At 33.0% G+C, this 20513-nt stretch overlaps 1 protein-coding gene and 1 non-coding gene across 4 annotated transcripts in view; one reads left to right on the forward strand and one right to left on the reverse strand.

Annotated features, from left to right (window-relative positions):
• The window catches only part of CIP2A (cellular inhibitor of PP2A), a 38232-nt gene that overhangs the window by 6656 nt on the left and 11063 nt on the right, over positions 1-20513 (forward strand). Inside the window, exons 3-13 of one of the 3 annotated variants that reach the window (XM_032150226.2) lie at positions 118-224; positions 998-1092; positions 1701-1797; positions 3503-3625; positions 3765-3910; positions 6799-6874; positions 12953-13171; positions 14238-14397; positions 15912-16053; positions 17094-17193; positions 19335-19453. In XM_032150226.2, the coding sequence (XP_032006117.1) occupies positions 118-224; positions 998-1092; positions 1701-1797; positions 3503-3625; positions 3765-3910; positions 6799-6874; positions 12953-13171; positions 14238-14397; positions 15912-16053; positions 17094-17193; positions 19335-19453 (1384 nt within the window). Of the gene's footprint in view, positions 1-117; positions 225-997; positions 1093-1700; positions 1798-3502; positions 3626-3764; positions 3911-6798; positions 6875-12952; positions 13172-14237; positions 14398-15911; positions 16054-17093; positions 17194-19334; positions 19454-20513 lie in introns of those variants that run through there. The other 2 variants (XM_032150229.2, XM_032150227.2) reach the window with 2 other exon arrangements.
• LOC116467680 (small nucleolar RNA SNORA70) lies at positions 7881-8014 on the reverse strand. Its single transcript, XR_004247886.1, has one exon. It is a non-coding gene; the product is annotated as a small nucleolar RNA SNORA70 (small nucleolar RNA).

A 20513-nucleotide genomic window follows, 5' to 3' on the forward strand; every position in this document is an offset into this window, starting at 1 on the left:
TAGCCATATCATACCTTTTTTAATGGTAAATTCATATGAAATAAATTCTGTATGAATTATCTGCGAAAACCTTGTAAGAAAATGATATATTTTGTGCTATTTTATTTTAACTTACAGCTGTAGACGTTGAAACCAGAGATTGTCTTCAGAATACATACAATCTGAATAGTGTGCTGGCGGGAGTGGTTTGTCGGAGCAGCCACACTGATTCAGTGTTTTTGCAGGTATACACACCCACACAGTATATTCCCCTTTCCTTATTGTCAGATCAAAATTGATAGTTTCTGTCATAAACTGCTGACTTACAGTGTGTACATGCTATATAATAAATACTACATGATTAGGCACAGTTCATCTCATTAAAAGCTGGTTGCACACTTACTACAATTTAAATGTTTCTAGAGAAGAGGAGCTTATCCATTTCTATCACCATTATTGAAGAAAAACAAATCTACATTATAACTGCTTTGACTTATAAACACAGATGTCTGTGTTTTGAGACATAAGCTATTTATATTAAAATTGTAATGTGAGTTGGCATCTAGTCTCAATCTGTGGAGGAAACGTTCTACAAAAATTAAAGCTGTGGGTAGAGTCTAATATAGATTCAAAGATCTTCATATTTCATTGACTCTAAAATGTCATCAATTGTAAGAAAGAAAAACATCACAAATTAAATTGACATGCAGTTTTAGAGATGATAAAATGTGAAGAAGGGTATCTTCTAACTGATGGACTACATGTGTGTTTCAACCTGCATTCAGGTTTAAGATGACTAAGTGAACAAGGTTGATAACCATGCTCTGAGACAGAATACATAGAAATGTGTGAATTGAGAGAAGAGCCCTAAGGTTCTTACATTACTTTACATGTGTTTTTTAAAAAAATTGTTTTAGGAAATGGAAAAGGACATGCTCAGAATGTGCTCGATAGTCCATTATTTTAAGCAGGCAATGTTTTTGTATCTTTATATTTATAACTATTTTCTTATTCTCAGTGCATTCAACTTCTACAGAAGTTAACATATAATGTCAAAATTTTCTATTCTGGTGCCAATATAGATGAATTAATTATGTTCCTGATAGATCACATGTGAGTATGCAATCAAACATAAAACCAAATAGTCTATTTGTTTATTTTTAAATTACAACCATGTGGTAGATCAATTTTTCTTAGATAACATTTTCTAACTATATAAACTGAGTGAGACTCCGATTCTTATTTGTTCTGCCCAGATGATTTTAATGATTAAAAGTTGTAAAAGTATGTGACCTCATTCATTGGTGAAAAAAATGTAAAAAGGAAAAAAAAATTGTAAAGCAGCTTTAATTTTCATAAGAAAAATTTATGGACTGAATTGATTTGGCCAGAAAAAAAAATACTGAAACTGAAAATTATGTAGTTATTCTTGTAGGAAAATATACTGATGAAACAGCACATGGTCCACGCTGACAGTTATTTCCATGTTTTCATGATGGAATTGAATAGGGTAATTTGGTTTTAAAACAAGAGATAAATGATCAATACTATTCAGAGCTTCTCTGGCTTCTTATGTCAATTAGTTTTTTTGGTTTTTTTTTGCGTGTAAAAAGGAATTGAAATGTATACACTTAACTATATCATTTTGACTTAGAATGATGTTAATGCTTTTTTTCTTTTACTATTTTTTCTTTAAACAAAACACCAATGTAAAACAACAGTCAATCTTCTGAAGATGAGTTAAAAATGCCTTGTCTAGGATTATTGGCAAATCTTTGTCGGCACAATCTTTCTGTTCAAACACACATAAAGACATTGGTAAGAAGTTTATTTCTTTTTAATGTTTCTTGTTTTATGGTAGATTCTCTGCTTAAAGAAAATTGTATTTATCTTTTTCTTTAAAACAAATTTGAACAAAGATTCTGTGTCTTATCGGATGACCCATCAAAATTAAGAGTCAGATTGACATATAAATAACTTGAAGCACTTCAGCCTTCGTGTATGTTGTATTGAAGACTGTGTGTTAAGGGTTAATGCACTTATTTCTAAAAGTTTTCCTTAGCATGGCATCCCATTATTTATTACATTGAGTAGTACAAGAATTACTAAATTATTTTGTGCTCTTAGAAGGGAGGCACATCACTGGCAGTCCCATGTATCTCAGTCTAGTGTTTCCACAAAATCAATGGCAATCCCACCAGAAAGATTCATGAGTTAAGTGCTCAGTGTGAACCAACAGTACTTGTGATAAGTGAAGACACACAAATGAATTTAACTGAATCACTTTTAGAAGTATATTAAATCAGCCGGGCATGGTGGCTCACACCTGTAATCCCAGCACTTTGGAGGCCGAGGCAGGCAGATCACAAGGTTAGGAGATCGAGACCATCTTGGCCAACATGGTGAACCCCATCTCTACCAAAATACAAAAAATTAGCCAGGCATGGTGGCACACGCCTGTAGTCCCAGCTACTTGGGAAACTGAGGCAGGAGAATCGCTTGAACCCAGGAGGTGGAGGTTGGAGTGAGCCGAGATCGCGCCACTGCACTCTAGTCTGGCGACGGAGTAAGACTCCATCCTAAAAAAAAAAAAAAAAAAAAATCAAGCAAGTCACTGATTCTTTAAGGTGCTTTGTGAACAATTTTCCTGCTGTGCTATTCAGCATTACCCGTTCAATTTTAAATTTAATATCTCACTTGTTAAAGTGCCACATTTTTCTGCCCTGGTCTTACTTTGGAGGTGGAGTTTGTGTGTGTGTGTGTGTGTGTGTGTGTGTGTGTGTGTGTGTGTGTGTGTAGTGTGTGTGTTTTTCAATTTCTGAATTGAAAAAAAAGTTCATATTTAGGAAACACTTAAATATAAGGAAGAATAAACATTTGCTCATAGTTTCATGTGTAGAAACTGCTGTTCACCAAGATTGTGTCTATCTATATGACTGTCAGCAATATACGAAACTACCCATCTCGCTCACACCTGCAGTGATCTCTTAAATCTAAATGCTAATCAGCAAATATGGCAAAGTTAATTGCTGCTCCACAGTGTGTAACATAAAACAAATTCTTAAATTTGCTGAATTTTTTTTGCTTCCACCACAATTATGAGAGTTCCTCATTACAGTTCTTTTGTTAACACAAATACTAAACAACTTTTCCTGCAGTATTTAAGGTAGCTCTTTTGTTTCCACTCTGCATGTATCCCTTTATTAGAATTGACACCCTGATTTACCTTCATTGAATTATTTATTCTTAGGTGACAAAACTTTGGAAATATTTATCTCCAACCCATTTGCACATATTTACCAAATTATTTTTTTCTGTAAGTACTCTGTAACAATTTTTGAATTTAAATTTATCTCTGATCTAAATTTCTCCTGTAGAACATTTATCTTTTAAATGCAACAATCATTTAATAGAGTTGATAATGATGTTTAATAAAAGTTTGCCCACTCTGTGCAGGATATACTTTTTAAACCAAAACATAAAATTTATAATTTTATTAATTTTTTAACTTTTTTTTCCTCAGAGTAATGTGAAATCTTTTTATCGAACTCTTATCACCTTGTTGGCCCATAGTAGTTTAACTGTGGTTGTGTTTGCACTTTCAATATTATCCAGTTTGACATTAAATGAAGAAGTGGGGGAAAAGGTAAATACAATTTTTCAAATTTATTCTGAAGTTTATAGTCTGATATTTTAAAAGTCATTGAGACTTTTTTATTTTTACCTTTTAGGATAGTGTCAACTTAATTTTTTGTCTAATATGCTTTTTCTAATTTGTCCTTAAGCTATTCCATGCTCGAAACATTCATCAGACTTTTCAACTAATATTTAATATTCTCATAAACGGTGATGGCACTCTAACTAGAAAGTATTCAGTTGACCTACTGATGGATCTCCTTAAGAATCCTAAAATTGCTGATTATCTCACCAGGTATGAATCACTTCAGTCAATTTTAGAACTTTTTTTTTTTAAACCAAGATGTGTTGGTTATAAACAAAATTGTCTTCTTAAAATATAATAAGCTTGGATTCTACTGATTCACAGTAGACTAAAATGTTTTGATCTGCTTTACTCACACTCTTTTTTCTTTCCTGAACTGAAATGGAAAGTATAACAAGGTCATTGTCTAGTGTGTATTTCAGTCTTTGCTTTAGATCAATAACAGGGTTGTGCCATTCTCCAAAATATAGACATCTTGGCTAATTTATTTTAAAACTAGTTTTAAAACGTAAATAGCATTATGATTGAAAAAGTATTTTTATTATAGGAACAATAAAAATAAATATTTCTACATAAATTATAAATAAATGAAACAGTGTTGAAACATTGATGTCATTATGTTTGTGTCTTTATTTTTTGTATAAAAATGGATAATGTTTCCTTTGGTGTGTGCCTCTTTTCATAGGTAAAATAGGAACATATGTCCTTTCTATCTGAGTGTATTTCATATGATCATTTATGTTTTGAGATCAGGTAGTAATTGTTTTTCAATGAGCTTGTGGCCTTTTTGCATTCTAAGTTAAATTTTGCTGGGACCTATGCTGCTTTGTCATCCTAAATTAGGAAATAGTTGAAATTGTTTCAAAGAGTTTCACATACAAGAAAACATTTACTGACCCCCACCTATGATCAGGCACTTAGCAGCAATAGGATGTGAAGACACAGTCCCTGATGTTTAAGAAACATAGAATCTATAAGTTTTATTTTAATAAAAGCTAAGCACTAGGGCAAACTTGACCACAGTTCATATGGCTCAGCTGATACTTTGCAAAACCAAGAAGTATTCACTTTAGCATTTCACTTTTTCTTAAGAATCTCTAGATAGGTGAGCTTTTCTTCCAGAATGCCTTCCCATGACCTGCCTTCTCTTCATCTGTTGTGAGATTCTCCCAACATCTATGTATATCTATTCTACCCACCAGATAGTGCTTATTCAGCATCTTCATAGTAAACAGAAAAATTCTTTTGAATAAACCTTGTCTGGAAGACTAAAAGATAATCCAGTTTAGCATTAATAAGAGGTTGCTTAATCATTTCTTCTGTAAATCTCTCAGTTCTATTATCTATTTTATACTCTATCTATCGTAGAACCCCAGAATCACCTCTGGCAATTCCTCGTTTGGTATGCCATTGAACAATAACCCAATCCTGAATCTCTTCCAAAGTCTAACTTAAGTGCATGGTTACTAATTAGAGCTTTAGAAAACCACACAACTTTACCTGGGCCAGACCTGTTATATTTACTTGTCAGCTTTCTCATTTCCTACAATGCATCTTTCTTATTTATTTATTTAGAGACAGAGTCTCGCTCTATTGCCCAGGCTGGAGTGCAGTGGTGCGATCCTGGCTCACTGCAACCTCCGCCTCCTGGGTTCAAGTGATTCTCATGCCTCAGCCTCCCAAGTAGCTGGGATTATAGGCACACGTCACCATGCCCAGCTAATTTTTGTATTTTTAGTAGAGAAGGGGTTTTACCATGTTGGCCAGGCTGGTCTTGAACTCCTGACCTCAAGCGATCCAGCCGCTTCAGCCTGCCAAAGTGCTGGGATTACAGGCATGAGCTGCTGGCCTGGCTGGTCTTTGAAATTTTTTATTTTTCTCTTGCTACCTTTTATGCAGAAGATGACCTTATCTTTGTTTCACAGAAAAAAAATATCTAAATGGAGCCCCATTTGATTGGAGCTCACTGAAATCCTTGCCCCTGGACAAACTTACCTATGTTTATACCAAATTCTTACTTAGTTTCTTCCTGTTTCACTCATAAATATGTACCATTACTCTATGGATTGCCTCATTTTGTCTTTTCTGAAGCAGTTGCTCTTCTCTCTTCAGGGTCTCCTATTCAGTTGACCCTTCCCCTTTAACTTATAAATATGCTCAAAACTTTTTCTTCAACCAGATGTCCCTTTTAAAATCTTTGACCTACCATTGCATTCAAGGTGAATATCCAAATTCTCAGTATAGCCCTTCAAAATCTGTTCCCTAACAACCTCTCAACCTTATTTCTTCACACATTGTTTTTTTGTCTAATCATATCAGACAATAAATAGAACTTCCAGCTTATTAGAAATGCCCTTTCATGTATCCATGTGCTATTTCCTCTAGAGTATTCCCTCTGGAAGACTAGAATACTTTCTCTTTTATATGCCTAACTTCTATTTTTGTTTTTAAGACTCGAGTCTGGGTTTAATACTGAGACAATATTTTGTTCCATAGTGCCCCCTACATTCCTCCGTTATAGCATTGTATTTTATATTACCTTGTATTATCTCTTTCTGTCCTTCTCCTTCATCTTTAGACTGTGAACTCTCTGTCAAGGCACCATCTCCCAAATCTAGGATACATGAGTCACATAGAATATAATGCTAGGGGTACCTCGATACCTCTTGGAGTTGTGTAACGCGGGTTGCTGCCCCTTCTTTATTTGCAGAGACAAATTTAATGCCTGGCAATTTTAGGTGCTTTATAAATAAGCAGCTGTATAGTTTATTAGGATATTCCTCTGTCCTTTGAATTTTTACAAAGTGAACACAATCTTAAAAAAATACAGCAATTGAGACACTGAAAATTTTAATGATTTATGTATTGCCACATGAATCACTATGTTTTAATAAATGACACAGCCAATTTATTTATATCATAATTGTAAGATATATGACGTTTTAAGTATAAACTTTACAGTGTGTTCTATATTAGAAGCCCAAATAAATAGATGAAAGAAAATACACATGAATTTTATGTTTATCTTGTAGATAAATCCCTTTTGATGTATCAATTTTATAATTATCATTTGATGTATATTTTTATTCTAAACCTAGATATGAGTACTTTTCTTCATGTCTTAATCAAGTATTAGGTCTTCTTAATGGAAAGGATCCTGATTCCTCTTCAAAGGTATGTAAAAACATGACTTTTCATTTAAACTTTTAAAAAACTGTAAAATGCAGAAAAATCCAAATGCACAGCTCTCTGTATTTTTATAATAGGGACACAATTATGTAGCCAGTGTCTAGATCAGGATGTAGAATGTTACTAGTATTCTAGAACTCTTCTTGTGCTCCCTTTTAGTTAGTACCTACTCCTTCCTATTCCTTACCTTTACCAGGGATGACTGCTATAACCACTATACTGACTTCTAACAGCATACATATATTTGTATATGTGTACACACATATATATATACACATATATGTACATATACGTATATACACACAGATATATACACACATATATACGTATATGTGTATATATATATACGTATGTATACATATATACATGTGTGCATATGTATGTATATATGCACACGTGTACATGTGTGCATATATACACATATGTACATATATATTTTGGAACTTTATGTAAATAAAAGCATATAATACATACGTTTTCTGTCTAGACTTTCTTTGGTTCAACATAATGTGATGAGATTCACTCATATTTCATATAGTTGTAGATTGTTAGATTGGTTCTTTTTTTGGACAAGGGAGTATGATTTATTGGTGAGCATGAGTAAGGGGACATTACAGTGAACTCCCTCACGAATGTAGTGCTCACCACTTGTCCAGGGGCCACATTTGGGGATGTATTTGACCTCACAGCCATCTGGGATGAGCCACTTCTCAGCCGCCATGTCTTCAGATTTATCCACATTAAATTTGGTAAAGCCCCACTTTGAGATGTGGATCTTTGGGCAGCCAGGGACCTTGAACTTGGTGCTGCATGGGGCCTTAGTTGCATGCTCCGTATTTTGCAGATTTGTGTGGATGGACATGATGACTTGGCCACTGTGAACCCTGGTCACTGTGCCCTGGGGGCTTTCCAAAGACACCTTGCATAATACCTCTCCAAAGCCTAGATGGGGCACAGCAGGAGGTCAGAGACAAGAATGTACATTGGAAAGGGCTGTCTGTAAGGTTTCTTAGGCCAAACCATACAAGCAACAGGCCGTGTACACTACCAAGGAAGCAGCTGTTTGCAGCCATTGCACACTGGGCCCCAGGAGGAAAGGAGCGCAATTGGTGTTCTTTTGTTTATGAACATCAGGTATTACAAAAAAATGTGCATTTACCATTTTCTGCATGTCTTTTGGTGAGCTTATGGACATGCTTGTTTTAGCTTTATATCTAGGAGTGGAATCACTGTGTCATAGGATATACATAAGTTCAGTAGGCACTATGAAACAGTTTTCAAAAAAAGCCAGTTGGACCAGTTTATGAATATTTGGTCAGTCTGCATTCTTGCCAGCAGTTGATATTTTTCACTTTTTCATTTTAGCAATTCTAATGGCTATACAGTAGTATTGCATTATAATTTAAATTAATATTGTATTAGTAAAAATATCATTTTACACATTCATTGGCCATTTGTATATTCTTTGCCATGTCTGTTTATGTCTCTTGCTCATTTGTTTAATGCATTGTCTTTCTCTTACTTATAAGTAAGAGGAGTTATTTTGGAGTCTTTTGATGGGTATGTAACATGCAAATATTTTCTTCCATTCTTGTGAGTTGCCTTTTTACTCACCTAATGGTGCCTTGATTTTAACATAGATCAATTTAGTGTTTATTGTGTTCCATTTAGGAACTCTTGGCCTATTACAAAGTCACAAAGATGGACTCCATTGTTTTCCTCTAAAAGCTTCCTAGTTTTTTTTTAACTTTCACATATAGATCTGTAATCTTCCTACAAGTGACTTTTGTGTCTGTTGTGAAGTAGGACTTTTGTAGGTCAGCCTTTACCTTACAAGTTTTTACAGAAGAAAAAAATTAGAATGACTTTGAACTAATCATTTGCAACAATGATCTAAAAGATGGTAGAAAGGTTGAAACAGTACAAAGTTTGTTACTTAACAATATTTTCTTTATTTCGAACCCTAGAATTTCTAAATTCCTTTCTCATGTGCAACATGAGAACTATTTCTAATTGGTATCTAAATGGATCTTAATAAAGTGACTAGGAATCTGTAATATAAGTGCTAAATAAGGATTCTTGGAATAGAAACACACAGCAAGGGAAAAATCTAGTACTGGAATCTAAAGGTATTAAACTGTCTCAGGGAATTTAGGAGGTCAGGTAGCACAGGGGAGTAGAAGCATTCTATGAGTATCAAAACCTGAAAGAGAATGGAAAAGTAAATAAATAAAAATTTAAAACTTCATTTTTTAAAGTAAAAAATAATTCGCATTATGATAGAAAGAAGTGGGGAGAAGTGAAAGCAAAATATATCTTGGTGGGGAAGATATAGTTGAGTGTCTTTTTTTAACCTATAATAGTGTATAGTGTCTTTGATTATAAGGCCAGTATAACCTTGATAGCAAAACCTGACAAGGATACTACAACAAATGAAAATTATGGCTCAATATCTTTCATGAACATACTGCAAAAATTCTAAACAAAACATTAGCAAATCAAAATCAGTGACACATAAAAAGGATCATGTCTTATTACCAAATGGGGTTTATTCCAGGATTGCAAAGATGGTTTAACATTTAGAAATTAATATAATTTCCCACATTAACCAAAAAGCAGAAAAATTATATTATCTCATTAAAGGTGGAATAGCATTTGATAAAATTTAATACCTATTCAAGATAAAGATTAGCACACTAGGAATAAACAGTAACTTCCTTTCCCTGATAGAGTAATTACCAAAAATCTACTTCATTATCTTTTTAAATGGCAAATTATTGAAAGCTTTTCTCAAGATTAGGAATAAGAAAAGAATGTTCATTATCACCAGTGATGTTCAGCTTAGTATTGGTGGTCCCAACCAGCCTAATAAGGCAAGATAAATTAAAAAGTTATAGAGATTGGAAAGGAAGAAATAAAACTCATTATTCAGATGACATGAGAGTATAGAAAATCTAAAATCTATTATTAAAATTAAGTGAATCTATTTAACAAGTTGGCTGGATACAAGATCAGTAAATACATATTTTATATTCTCGTGACAAATAGAACATGAAGTTTTTAAATGATGCTATTAACTGATTTTTTAAAATGTCAGGTGCTTAGGGGATTAGTCTAAAGACAGTGCCGTATTTTGTCATAATGATAGCCCAGTGGAACAGAATGGAGCAGAAACAAACCCACAGTGTATGGTCTCCTGATTGACAACAGTAGAGTCTTAAAAGTATGGTCATTTCAATAAATGACACTGGGTCAATTGAATATACATATGGGGAAAAACTGAATCTTGACCCCCTACCTCATACCAAATGCAAAAATCAGTATAAGATAGGTTGCAGATTTAAATGTGAAGAGTAAAAATAAGGAAGGTTTTGGAAAAAACACCTAAAGAGCATCTTCACGGCCTTGGGGTAGACAATGATTTTCTTAAACAGGAAACAAAAGCACTAACTATACACTAAAAATGTCGGTAAGTTGGGCCACATTAAAATTGTTTCTATTTATGAAAAGACCACTAATAAAAGAATGAAAAGTCAAAGAATGGGAATAGATATCTACAATGCATATATCTAACAAAGAACTCTTATTCAAAATACATTATTTTTCTATGTTGTATGTATATATCAGAAAAAACACAGAGCCGAACAGATACTTGAGCAAAAAAGTTGAATTGGTCAGTAAACATGAAGTGATTTACCACTTTATCCATCTTAAGGGAAATGCAGATTTAAATGGTAGTGTGATACCATCTGACACCCACCAGTTGATTAAAATGAAAAATAAGGAAAATAGCAAACATACTATAACTCTCATTTAGTACTCACAGAACAACCAATTATGAAAACTGGTATCTATTAATACTGGGCATATGTATAAACTACGACCCAGAAATCTCACTTATAAGTATTTATCCCAAAGAATTGTATACATGTGTACAAAATGTAGTACTGCTCCTAATAGCTAACAATGATAACCCAAATGCCATCAACAGTGGAATATGTTCATTTTGGGAAAGTCATCTAGCTCTGCACTAGTAATTAGTTTTTTTACTTTTATATGTGTACATTAAAAGAAAACTAATGTACATGGAAAGCTATCTGCTTGTATGTTTATAACGGACATCTGGTAAGATACACAAACAATTGGTAACATTGCTTGCCTACAGGGTTTGTCTTTTGAACCATGTGAATGTATTACCTATTCAAAAATAAATATAGTCATGCATTACATAATGACATTTTAGTCAATGACAGACACAGACTTCTTATTGCCTATGGAATTATGGCCATTCTAACGTGGTGGTGCAATGCATTACATGTGTTTGTGGTGATGCTGGTGTAAACAAACCTACTGAGCTGCCAGCTGTATAAAACTATAACACGTATTAAGATTGTATACAGTACATAGTATTTTGATAAAGGTGTTACCACTTATTCTTTGTTATTTTAGAGTGTACTTCTACTTATAAAAAAGTTAACTGTAAGACAGCCAGGCAGGTCTTTCAGGAGGTATTCCAGAAGAAGGTATTGTTGTTATTAGAGATAACAGCTCCTTGTGTGTTACTGCCCCTGAAGACCTTCCGGTGGGACAAGATGTGGAGGTGGAAGTGGTATTGATTACCCTGGCCCTGTGTAGACCTGGGCTAATGTCTGTGTTTGTGTCTTTGTTTTTAACAAAAAAAGTTTAAAAAGAAAAAACCCACATTTTAAAAATAGAAAAAAAACTGATAGACTACAGATGTAAATAAAGTATTTTTGTATAGCTGTACAGTGTGTTTCTCTTACTACAAAAGAGTCAAAAACTTTAAAAATGGACACGTTTATAAAGTTAAAAAGTTCTGGTAAGCTAAGGTTAATTTATTAGAGAAATTTTAAAAAATATTGTAGCTTAAGCATACAGTCTTTATGAAGTCTACAGCAATATACAGTAATGTCCTAGGCCTTTACATTCACTCACTACTCAGTCATTAACTCACCCAGAGCAACTTCCAGTCCTGCAAGTTTTGTTTATGGTAAGTGTCCTATACGGGTGTACCGTTTTTAATCTTATTCTATTTTTCTATGTTTAGATACACAAGTACTTACAGTTGTGTTATAGTTGCCTACAGTATTTAGTACAGTAATATTCTGTACAGGTTTGTAGCCCACGGGCAATAAAGGGACATAGTAGGCTCTACCGTCTAGGTTTGTGTAAGTACACTCTTAGGATGTTCACACAACAGAATTAATGATGCATTAAGCAACATATGCATCACTAAGTGACACGTGACTGTACTGCAGTTTATTAAAGATTATCACTTGTCACAGTAAATGCTAATGGACTGGATTCTTTTAAATTCAGATACTATCAAGTTGATTAAAACACAAATCCCGATTATATATCATTTGTAAGAAACAGACTTAAAAAGTTGGAAATAAGTAGAGAGACAAGGAGATCTTAAGAAAAATTTTTTTTTTTAGTGATAGGTTGGTAGTATGTGAAATGAGGTGGAATTTATCTTAACATCTAATAAATTGGTTGATGGGGGATGTTATGGTATAAGGCCCAGTTTATAAAGTAGAGAAAAAATGGGGTACAGTAGGAGAGCTAAGGGTCATAATGCCAACAGTATGCAAACAGTGTGGAAATAACCATCCTGAAGGTTTTATATTCTATGCTACAGTATCCTTTATAGCAGTTATTGAATTTTAAGATTTTAACAAATATTGTTAATTCTAATTTTATTTTTTAGGGTTTTTTTGGTCATTTATAAACAAAACAGGTTTCTGTTTAAAAATAAGTAGTATGGAAGGAGTGGGAGGAGTTTAACATTAGTTGAAGTTGACCTTCCCTCTGAGGTTCTCACAGTCCTGCTTATCAGGAGTAACCACCATTAATAAGTTTATTTTATAACCTTTTAGAACCTGTTCACACATTTGAAAAGTAATATTGAAAGAAAAAACTTAAGTTTTGTTTTAGAATATTTTCTTTAAAATATTTAGCATTTTCAGCTTCATCATACACTTGCTTTGTATATTAAAGTTCAGTGAAATTGATGTTTAATGAAGACTTTATATTGCACAGGTTTTAGAATTACTTCTTGCCTTCTGTTCAGTGACTCAGCTGCGCCATGTGCTCACTCAGATGATGTTTAAACAGTCTCCACCTGGCAGCGCCACTCTGGGAAGCCATACTAAATGTTTAGAACCTACTGTGGCTCTACTGCACTGGTTAAGCCAACCTTTGGATGGATCAGAAAACTGTTCTGTTTTAGCATTGGAGTTATTCAAGGAAATATTTGAGGTAATAGGATGACTGACAGATTGGCTTTTCTACTTTTGTGGCTCTCAATTAACAATTTGTCTTCAAAAACATTCTTTGTAAACTTCCAGTTCATACACTTGAGGAAAACATCTCAATTACTAACAGTCATACTAGACTTGCTAGGTTTTTTTCTGCCAGTCATATATATTAGTGTTTTCCTTTTTTTTCACTGAGTAGTTTTTATATATATATATAGTGCTCATTTCAGTGTAATAAGTAAAGATACTAAAAAGATTTATATAATTTGTTGCATGACTACTGGGCATAGTTACATTGTCTCTCCATTGCGATAGATGCCATCTACCAAGTTTATTAGGCCATTGAATGGATAATAGAGGCATATTGGATTCAGTCAGTGAAATGGAGTAGAGCATGCCAGATAATGTGCTAGGCACTTAAGATACAGACAAAACTCCACATTCTGGTAGATCTTACTGTCTGGGCAATTTAGTATTCTCTACTATTCTCCCTGTTTATAAATCCATTCTGTCTAACCCAATATCTCCTGAAAGTATTTCCCTTCACATAACTGGATCTTATACACAAATATGTGTATAAAGTGATTAAATATGTTCATTAAGAGTTATGCACAAAATTTTCTATTTTATCTTGGTCTTGATTATTTAACAATCAGTTTTAACATTTAAAAAGCCCTTTGAGGGTCTTGATGGAAATTATTTGTGGTCATAAACTATTAAGACCAATGTCTATTATTTAATTATTGTTATTACTTTTAGCAGATTCAGGATATTTGTTTTCAGTAAATACTTTTAGTTTAGAATAATTTTTAAATCACAAAGTCTGTCTAAAAAAGTCTTGTTTGTAAAACCTTACTGTCTAATTTGAGAAAAAAGCCATAGCCCTCAAAACTGGATAAAAGTATACATTTTAAATAAAAATTTAAATATTCACAGGAGACTTAGGTCAATGGCATATTGAAAGAAATATAAAAAATTTAAAGAGAGTGTTATAATTCATTGATGACTTTTTCTGTATTGTATATTCCATCTCTGCTTGTAATCATTTGTGATGGATAATTCTCCAGGATGTCATAGATACTGCTAACTGTTCCTTGGCTGATCGTTTTGTGACCCTTCTGCTGCCTACAATCCTTGATCAACTTCAGTTCACAGAACAAAATCTAGATGAGGCTTTAATAAGAAAAAAATGTGAAAGGATTGCCAAGGCCATTGAAGTTTTGTTAAATATCCTTTACTGTCATTAACGTGAAAACTGTATAACTAAACATTCTTTTTTTTCTAGTATTGCATTCATTGCATTTTGTCTTTATTTGTAATTTGTCACTTTATGCTCATATTTATCTAGAATTATTGAACTAAAATTTGAACTGTAGAAAAAATTCTTAATGCATGAAAAAGATCCATGATTTCTTTTCCTTATTTTTCTGTGTGAAACTTTTAAGTTAAGGTACATTTTTAAAAATGCTCTTTAAGCTTGATTTTAACATTTGTATCACAATTTGACATTTGGTGGTAAATTCTAAAATGGCTATTCTGTTACTCCATGTTACTGTTTTCTGCTTGATGCTAATTATTGCCCCTGGACGATTAGTAGTGCCATTTTTTGGTGATGTGTATTCGTAGATAAAGAAATACTGATAGAGTTGTCATGATTTTAGCTCAGTTGTTTTACCTTATGTTTTAAAAATAAAGCCTTCATAATTGCTTTAATAATGGTTATAAGAAAAGACAAGTATATCAACACAAATTCATTCATTTAAAAAGAAACCTTTTAGTTTCACTGCTTAACTTCTATATACTGATTTTCTAGGTCTTCATTATGTTTACTTTTTCATAGACCAACTAATTCTGAGTTGCTAAAAGTCCCAATTTTAAAATATTTCATTAATGCTTTTTTACTATGATTAAAGAGCCACTGTATCTCAACCAGATCTTTTAAATGTATCTAGTCAGGTTTCCTTGTATCTCAGAGCAACAAGAATATGTTCTACTCTGTCCTAGAGCAAACTCCACCTCTGTTTAATATCCTCTTCTAAGGTACTGCTCCTTAATTTTCTTCCTTTAAAGCAGTAACTCTCAACCCTGATTTCCTACCTAAAATCACCTGGAGAACATGTAAAAAAAAAAAAAAAAAAAAAATGGATGCTAGAACCTTACTTCAAGAGATTCTAATTTAATTGGAGTGATGTGAAACCCTGAAATCATTAGGTGGTGTGTGTTTGCGTGTTGGCTTTTTTGTTTGTGATTGTTTAAACTACCCAGTTGATTCTAACATGCAGCCAAAATTGAGAACCACTGCAGTAGGGATACATGATTGCTTGACCTTAGAGATATTTATAATTAGGGCCTTCTCATTGAATTGGACCACAACTTGGCCCTTTTAAAATAATAGCTATTTACATTAATTTATAATATACAAATATGACAAAACAACTTACCCTTATTCAATAAATATTTATTGAACCATTGAGATTCTTGCTAACAAAAAACAGACATCCAATGGAGAGATATCCTCGCTATTTTAACCAATGAGTCAGAAACCTTTGGTGCCAGTCCATCTGTTACCACTTGCTAGTCATTTAAATTGTGTGAGTTTCAGTTTCCTTGTCTGTCATTGAGCTAATTTAACAATAATTATACTGGATGACAGTGATGATATAATTTGTATGAAATCATCCTGAATTATCTTTTACACATAAAATGAGAATTTTTTTGTTGTATATCTTAACAAAACTTACCTCTCTGTGGAGATGATACACTAAAAATGCATATTGCAAAAATCTTGACAACTGTCAAGTGTACCACTCTTATAGAACAACAATTTACATACGGCAAGATTGACCTGGGATTTGGAACAAAGGTCGCAGATTCTGAATTATGGTGAGTATATAAACTCTAATAACAAAATGACAAGGCCGTAAAAAATCAAAAGATGTGGTGATTCTCATCCTTTTGGAGGACCATCCTTTGGTTATAACTTAAGGTATAACAGATTAACAAACATTTTCATAATGAATTTTTTGTAAATTCATTCAATTTGTAGATTGTGTGCTTTTTGAAGAAAGGTATTAACATTTGTTGTTTTTTATTGTTTAGGTTTGTTTTGTCTTGTTTTAACTTACTATAATTATCTAAGGGTTCTGAACATTTCTGGAGCTCCTTTTTGACATTGCCTCAGTAATTTTACTTTTTTAAATGAAAAGCATGAAAAAACAGAAGGGTAGTTTTATTACAAGGAAATTTGTCACTGCTAAAGGGTTTTTAATAACAGACAACTCTCCTTCCTTGGCAGGTCAGGAATTATGGTTAAAGGTGGATTTTCACTGATGGTAAAAAGATATTACTTTATACCCCTTCCCTCCTCATGAATTAAGTCCATCTAATCTTTACTGAGGACCTGCTGAGTGCTAGACACTGTGATTTGTTTCTGTTTCCACAAATGTCACAATTTTCAGTAATTGTGCACCTTTAGAGTAAGAATTATCTGTTTTTATATTTGTATACTCCTTTCAGGTTCAAAACTCAGAACATGACCTAGTGTAATTCATTCATTACATATTAGATATTCTATATTGCCTAAGGTTACCATCTATTGTTGATATTCTAGTGACAAAGCTAAGAATTAAATGGATTGTGTTTCAAAACTACTACTTACTTGAAACAGAAAGTTGAAGCATGTTGGTAGTAAAAGAAACACTGTCTAAACTAAGGCTATTAATGCCAGTTTGTTCTTTTTGGGTCTTGAGTTTTAAGAATGTTGATTGCTTTGAGATTTTTACTTCTCAATAGAAACAGGACTTTATCATCTTGAATTTTAAAAACACAAGTGTTGGTTTTTTCATTTTCTTTAGAATTTTGGACAGAAACAAGCTCTAAGAAATTTTTCAGTTATCTAATTTAAATGCTATTTATCTTTAAAGCAAACTTGCTGCTGATATAATTTTGAAAACTCTTGATTTGATTAACAAACTTAAACCATTGATTCCTGGTATGGAAGTAAGCTTCTACAAAATCCTTCAGGTGAGTTTAAACTCTTCAAACATTGAAGTTTATTCATACATAAATGGTCCTAATATAAGTTTCTGTTTTAGTATTCTTAATCTTTAGAAGATAATTCTCTTAGAATTGGCAATGAGAAGAAAGTTTAAAGTTGTTGTCTTAAGCAGTTATAATAGTCTCACTGCACAGTTATTTTATATACTTTCACAGGAATTGAACATAAGTGCTCATGACACTAATATAGAGAATGTTCACAATAGTGCTGCTTCCTCAGCCTTTTCCTTTCTTGTATTGTATTTGTACATTTCTTCATTTGTTTCTGTTGGCATTGGAGGAAGAGTGGTATTTGTTTTAGGATTTTTGTTTTTGGTTAGGGTTGATGTGTAGGGTATTAAGGGGATAGGGAGACAGCTGGAAGAAAAAGACTTGATTGTGATAATTAGAAGGGCTGTGCAGAAAATAGCTAACTCACAAATTTCAATGATAATAGTAGCTGAATATGATCTCTAGATGTTATCAAAAGACAAAGTACAACAAATTTAGTTCAAAGTTCTAACTGGCTTTTATTTATGATTCTAGAATTTGGCAGCCTCATTCTATAAAATAGAATGAATCATTCCCCTGGGCTAAGCAGAGAAGGTTGACTTTATAGTCCAGAAAAGGGCTGAAGAAAGCACAAATAGGGAACTAAAAGCAGATTGGTCATTTCAAAGTTACTTTTCTTATAGAGTTATAATAAAGGGGGCTTCCTTATTACACTGACTCAGGTTGACTGAAACCTGGTTATTTGGAAAACTGGCCCATTTCAAAGTGCAGTTTGATTACATGGCACTCACCCAGTGACTCCTTTCTAGTTTGATCTGGTCTGCTAAAGCATAGTGGAGGAGACTAGTCCAAAATATTAGCCTCTTAAAAACTTTGTGTAATAATATCTACCTTGATATCTACAACAGCTACCTTTACAACAGATGTTTAACAAAAATGTGTGAATTAAGTTACTACAGTAGCTTAACAGAGACGTCTCTAGTGACTGTATAGACAGTATAGAAGCCAAAACTGAAACCTTAGGCAGGGACCGCTGGTATGTTTTGAGAGCATGTTTAAGGGACTGAGTTCAAATGCTGACTCTACTGGTTCTTAGTACAGGCTTGAGTAAGTTATTTCACCTCTCTCAACTTCAATTTCCTCGACTACAAACTGGAAATAATGAGGCTTACCATTGAGAGTTTTGGAGATAAAGCTCTGCTCTTATCACAGTTCTGTGACATTGGATTATACTCAAGTACCTACAAGGTACTCAATATTTTAATTTTAAGGGATTTATATTTTAATATTTTCTTCACTAATATCTCAATGTATTTTTAAAGGAGTCAAACTGATGTTATGTCCATTATTTAAGATATGTTTTTCATAATACAGGTTGAGCATCCCTAATTTGAAAATCTGAAATCCGAAATGCTCCAAAAAACAAAACGTTTTAAGTACCAAAATAAGGCTCAAAGGTGATACTCGAAGTGCTCACTGAAGCATTTTGGGTTTTTGGATTAGGGATGCCCAACCAGTAAGTACATGTAAATATTCTAAAATCTGAAAAAAATCAGAAATTTGAAACACTTCTGGTCCCAGACATTTTAGATATATGTTGATGACTTGGGGCTTACAATACTAATGTAAAATATTTACTGACATGAATGATTGAAGTAACTGTATTTTTTTGATCTTTAAATTTAAATGTTCTAATTTAATTTGAATTTTACTTTTTATTTTATAGCCTTAATTTGGAAGTGATTGGCCATTTTTTTCTTTTAAATGATAGCTTGGAAAAAAACATTAATTCTACACATCAGTCAGTTGTGGGTTTTTTAATACACGAAAATATATAAGGCATAATTTCATAGGCACATTTGAAAGCATTCAAAACCTTTGCCAGATTTTTTTTAAACTGGTGTTAATATTGATTGCATGGCAGTGTAAACAGCTATAACAAGGTATAATATATTCAAACTATATTATAATATAGACTATAATATATTCAAACATTAGAAACATTTTAGAATTTGCCTAGAATTAAGATTTACATATATTTACTCACCTGCTATCTAAAAGAGCTGACATTGTTTATTCTTTCTGCTTCTTCTTTTTTTGGTTTCTGATTTATTTAGGACCCACGTTTGATTACTCCTTTGGCTTTTGCTTTAACGTCAGATAATAGAGAACAAGTACAGTCTGGACTGAGAATATTATTGGAAGCTGCTCCACTGCCAGATTTTCCTGCTTTAGTGTGAGTTGTAATCATTAGCAGTGTATCTCTTCTAGTGTTGGAATACCCTGCTATGTTTCTTTAGTCCTCAGTGTAGATACGCAAGCAAATTAGTGAAATGAAGACTTCATTGTAATAGTAATTTTTCAAGTGATTTCTAAAAATGTTTGATTCTTATAAATGAAAAGTTCAGATGTATACTCACTCAGGGAAAAGCTAGATCCAGGCAGTTAAATGTTCTTCAGGTACTATCCCTCTATGTCTCTAGCCACTTCTTTTTAATGATAACTTCTGGACACTCTTAAGCTTACATCCTCCCAGTTTAGTTCCTCCATAGAAAGAGCTTTTCCTTCCTGACTGTTTAAGGAAAAGGTCTAAGCATTAGTCATTGACCAGGCCTGGGTTATCCATGAGAATGATGTGGACTAAAAGTTAGTTGGGATAGGAGAATAGGAGAGTTCCTAAAGAAAAAAATCTGAGCTTTTATCAGAAAGTGGAAAAATGACGACCAGGCAAAATTTTCTACTATACTCGTTACTTGTAAGCAATAAGAATATTTGCAATTATGTTTGAAAAAAAATTCAGTTTCAGGGCTCTCTGAACTAAATGTCTATTAGGAGTCTGGTTTAAAATTTTTTTAAGTCATTTATATGTATGAATTTGTAAAAATGGTTTGAATAATTTGAAGTAGTTGATAAACAGGTAAGATATTCCCTATATACTGGGGTCAGAAAACTGGCCAGTGGACAGGCACCTGTTTTTGTAAATAGTTTTATTGGAATATGGCCACACCCACTCATTTTTATACTCTGTCTATGTTGCTTTCACTCTATAAAAGCAGAATTGAGTGATTGTGACAGAGACCAGATAGGCCCTTGAGTCTAAAATACTTACTATCTTGACCTATAAGAAAAAGTGCTGGTCCATGCTGTCTGCTATTCACTGATTTAGCAATTCCACTTTTCAGAATTAGCAATTTAGGTCATCATACCTTAAGAGTTAAAGTATGGGATGTAAGACCTGGAGGACATATAACCAAAATTCTCTTAATTTTATAATAAATATTGTTTTAACAGCAGCA

The sequence above is a fragment of the Hylobates moloch genome, unplaced genomic scaffold, assembly GCF_009828535.3.
Source record: "Hylobates moloch isolate HMO894 unplaced genomic scaffold, HMol_V3 SCAFFOLD_4, whole genome shotgun sequence".
Lineage (NCBI taxonomy): Eukaryota > Metazoa > Chordata > Mammalia > Primates > Hylobatidae > Hylobates > Hylobates moloch.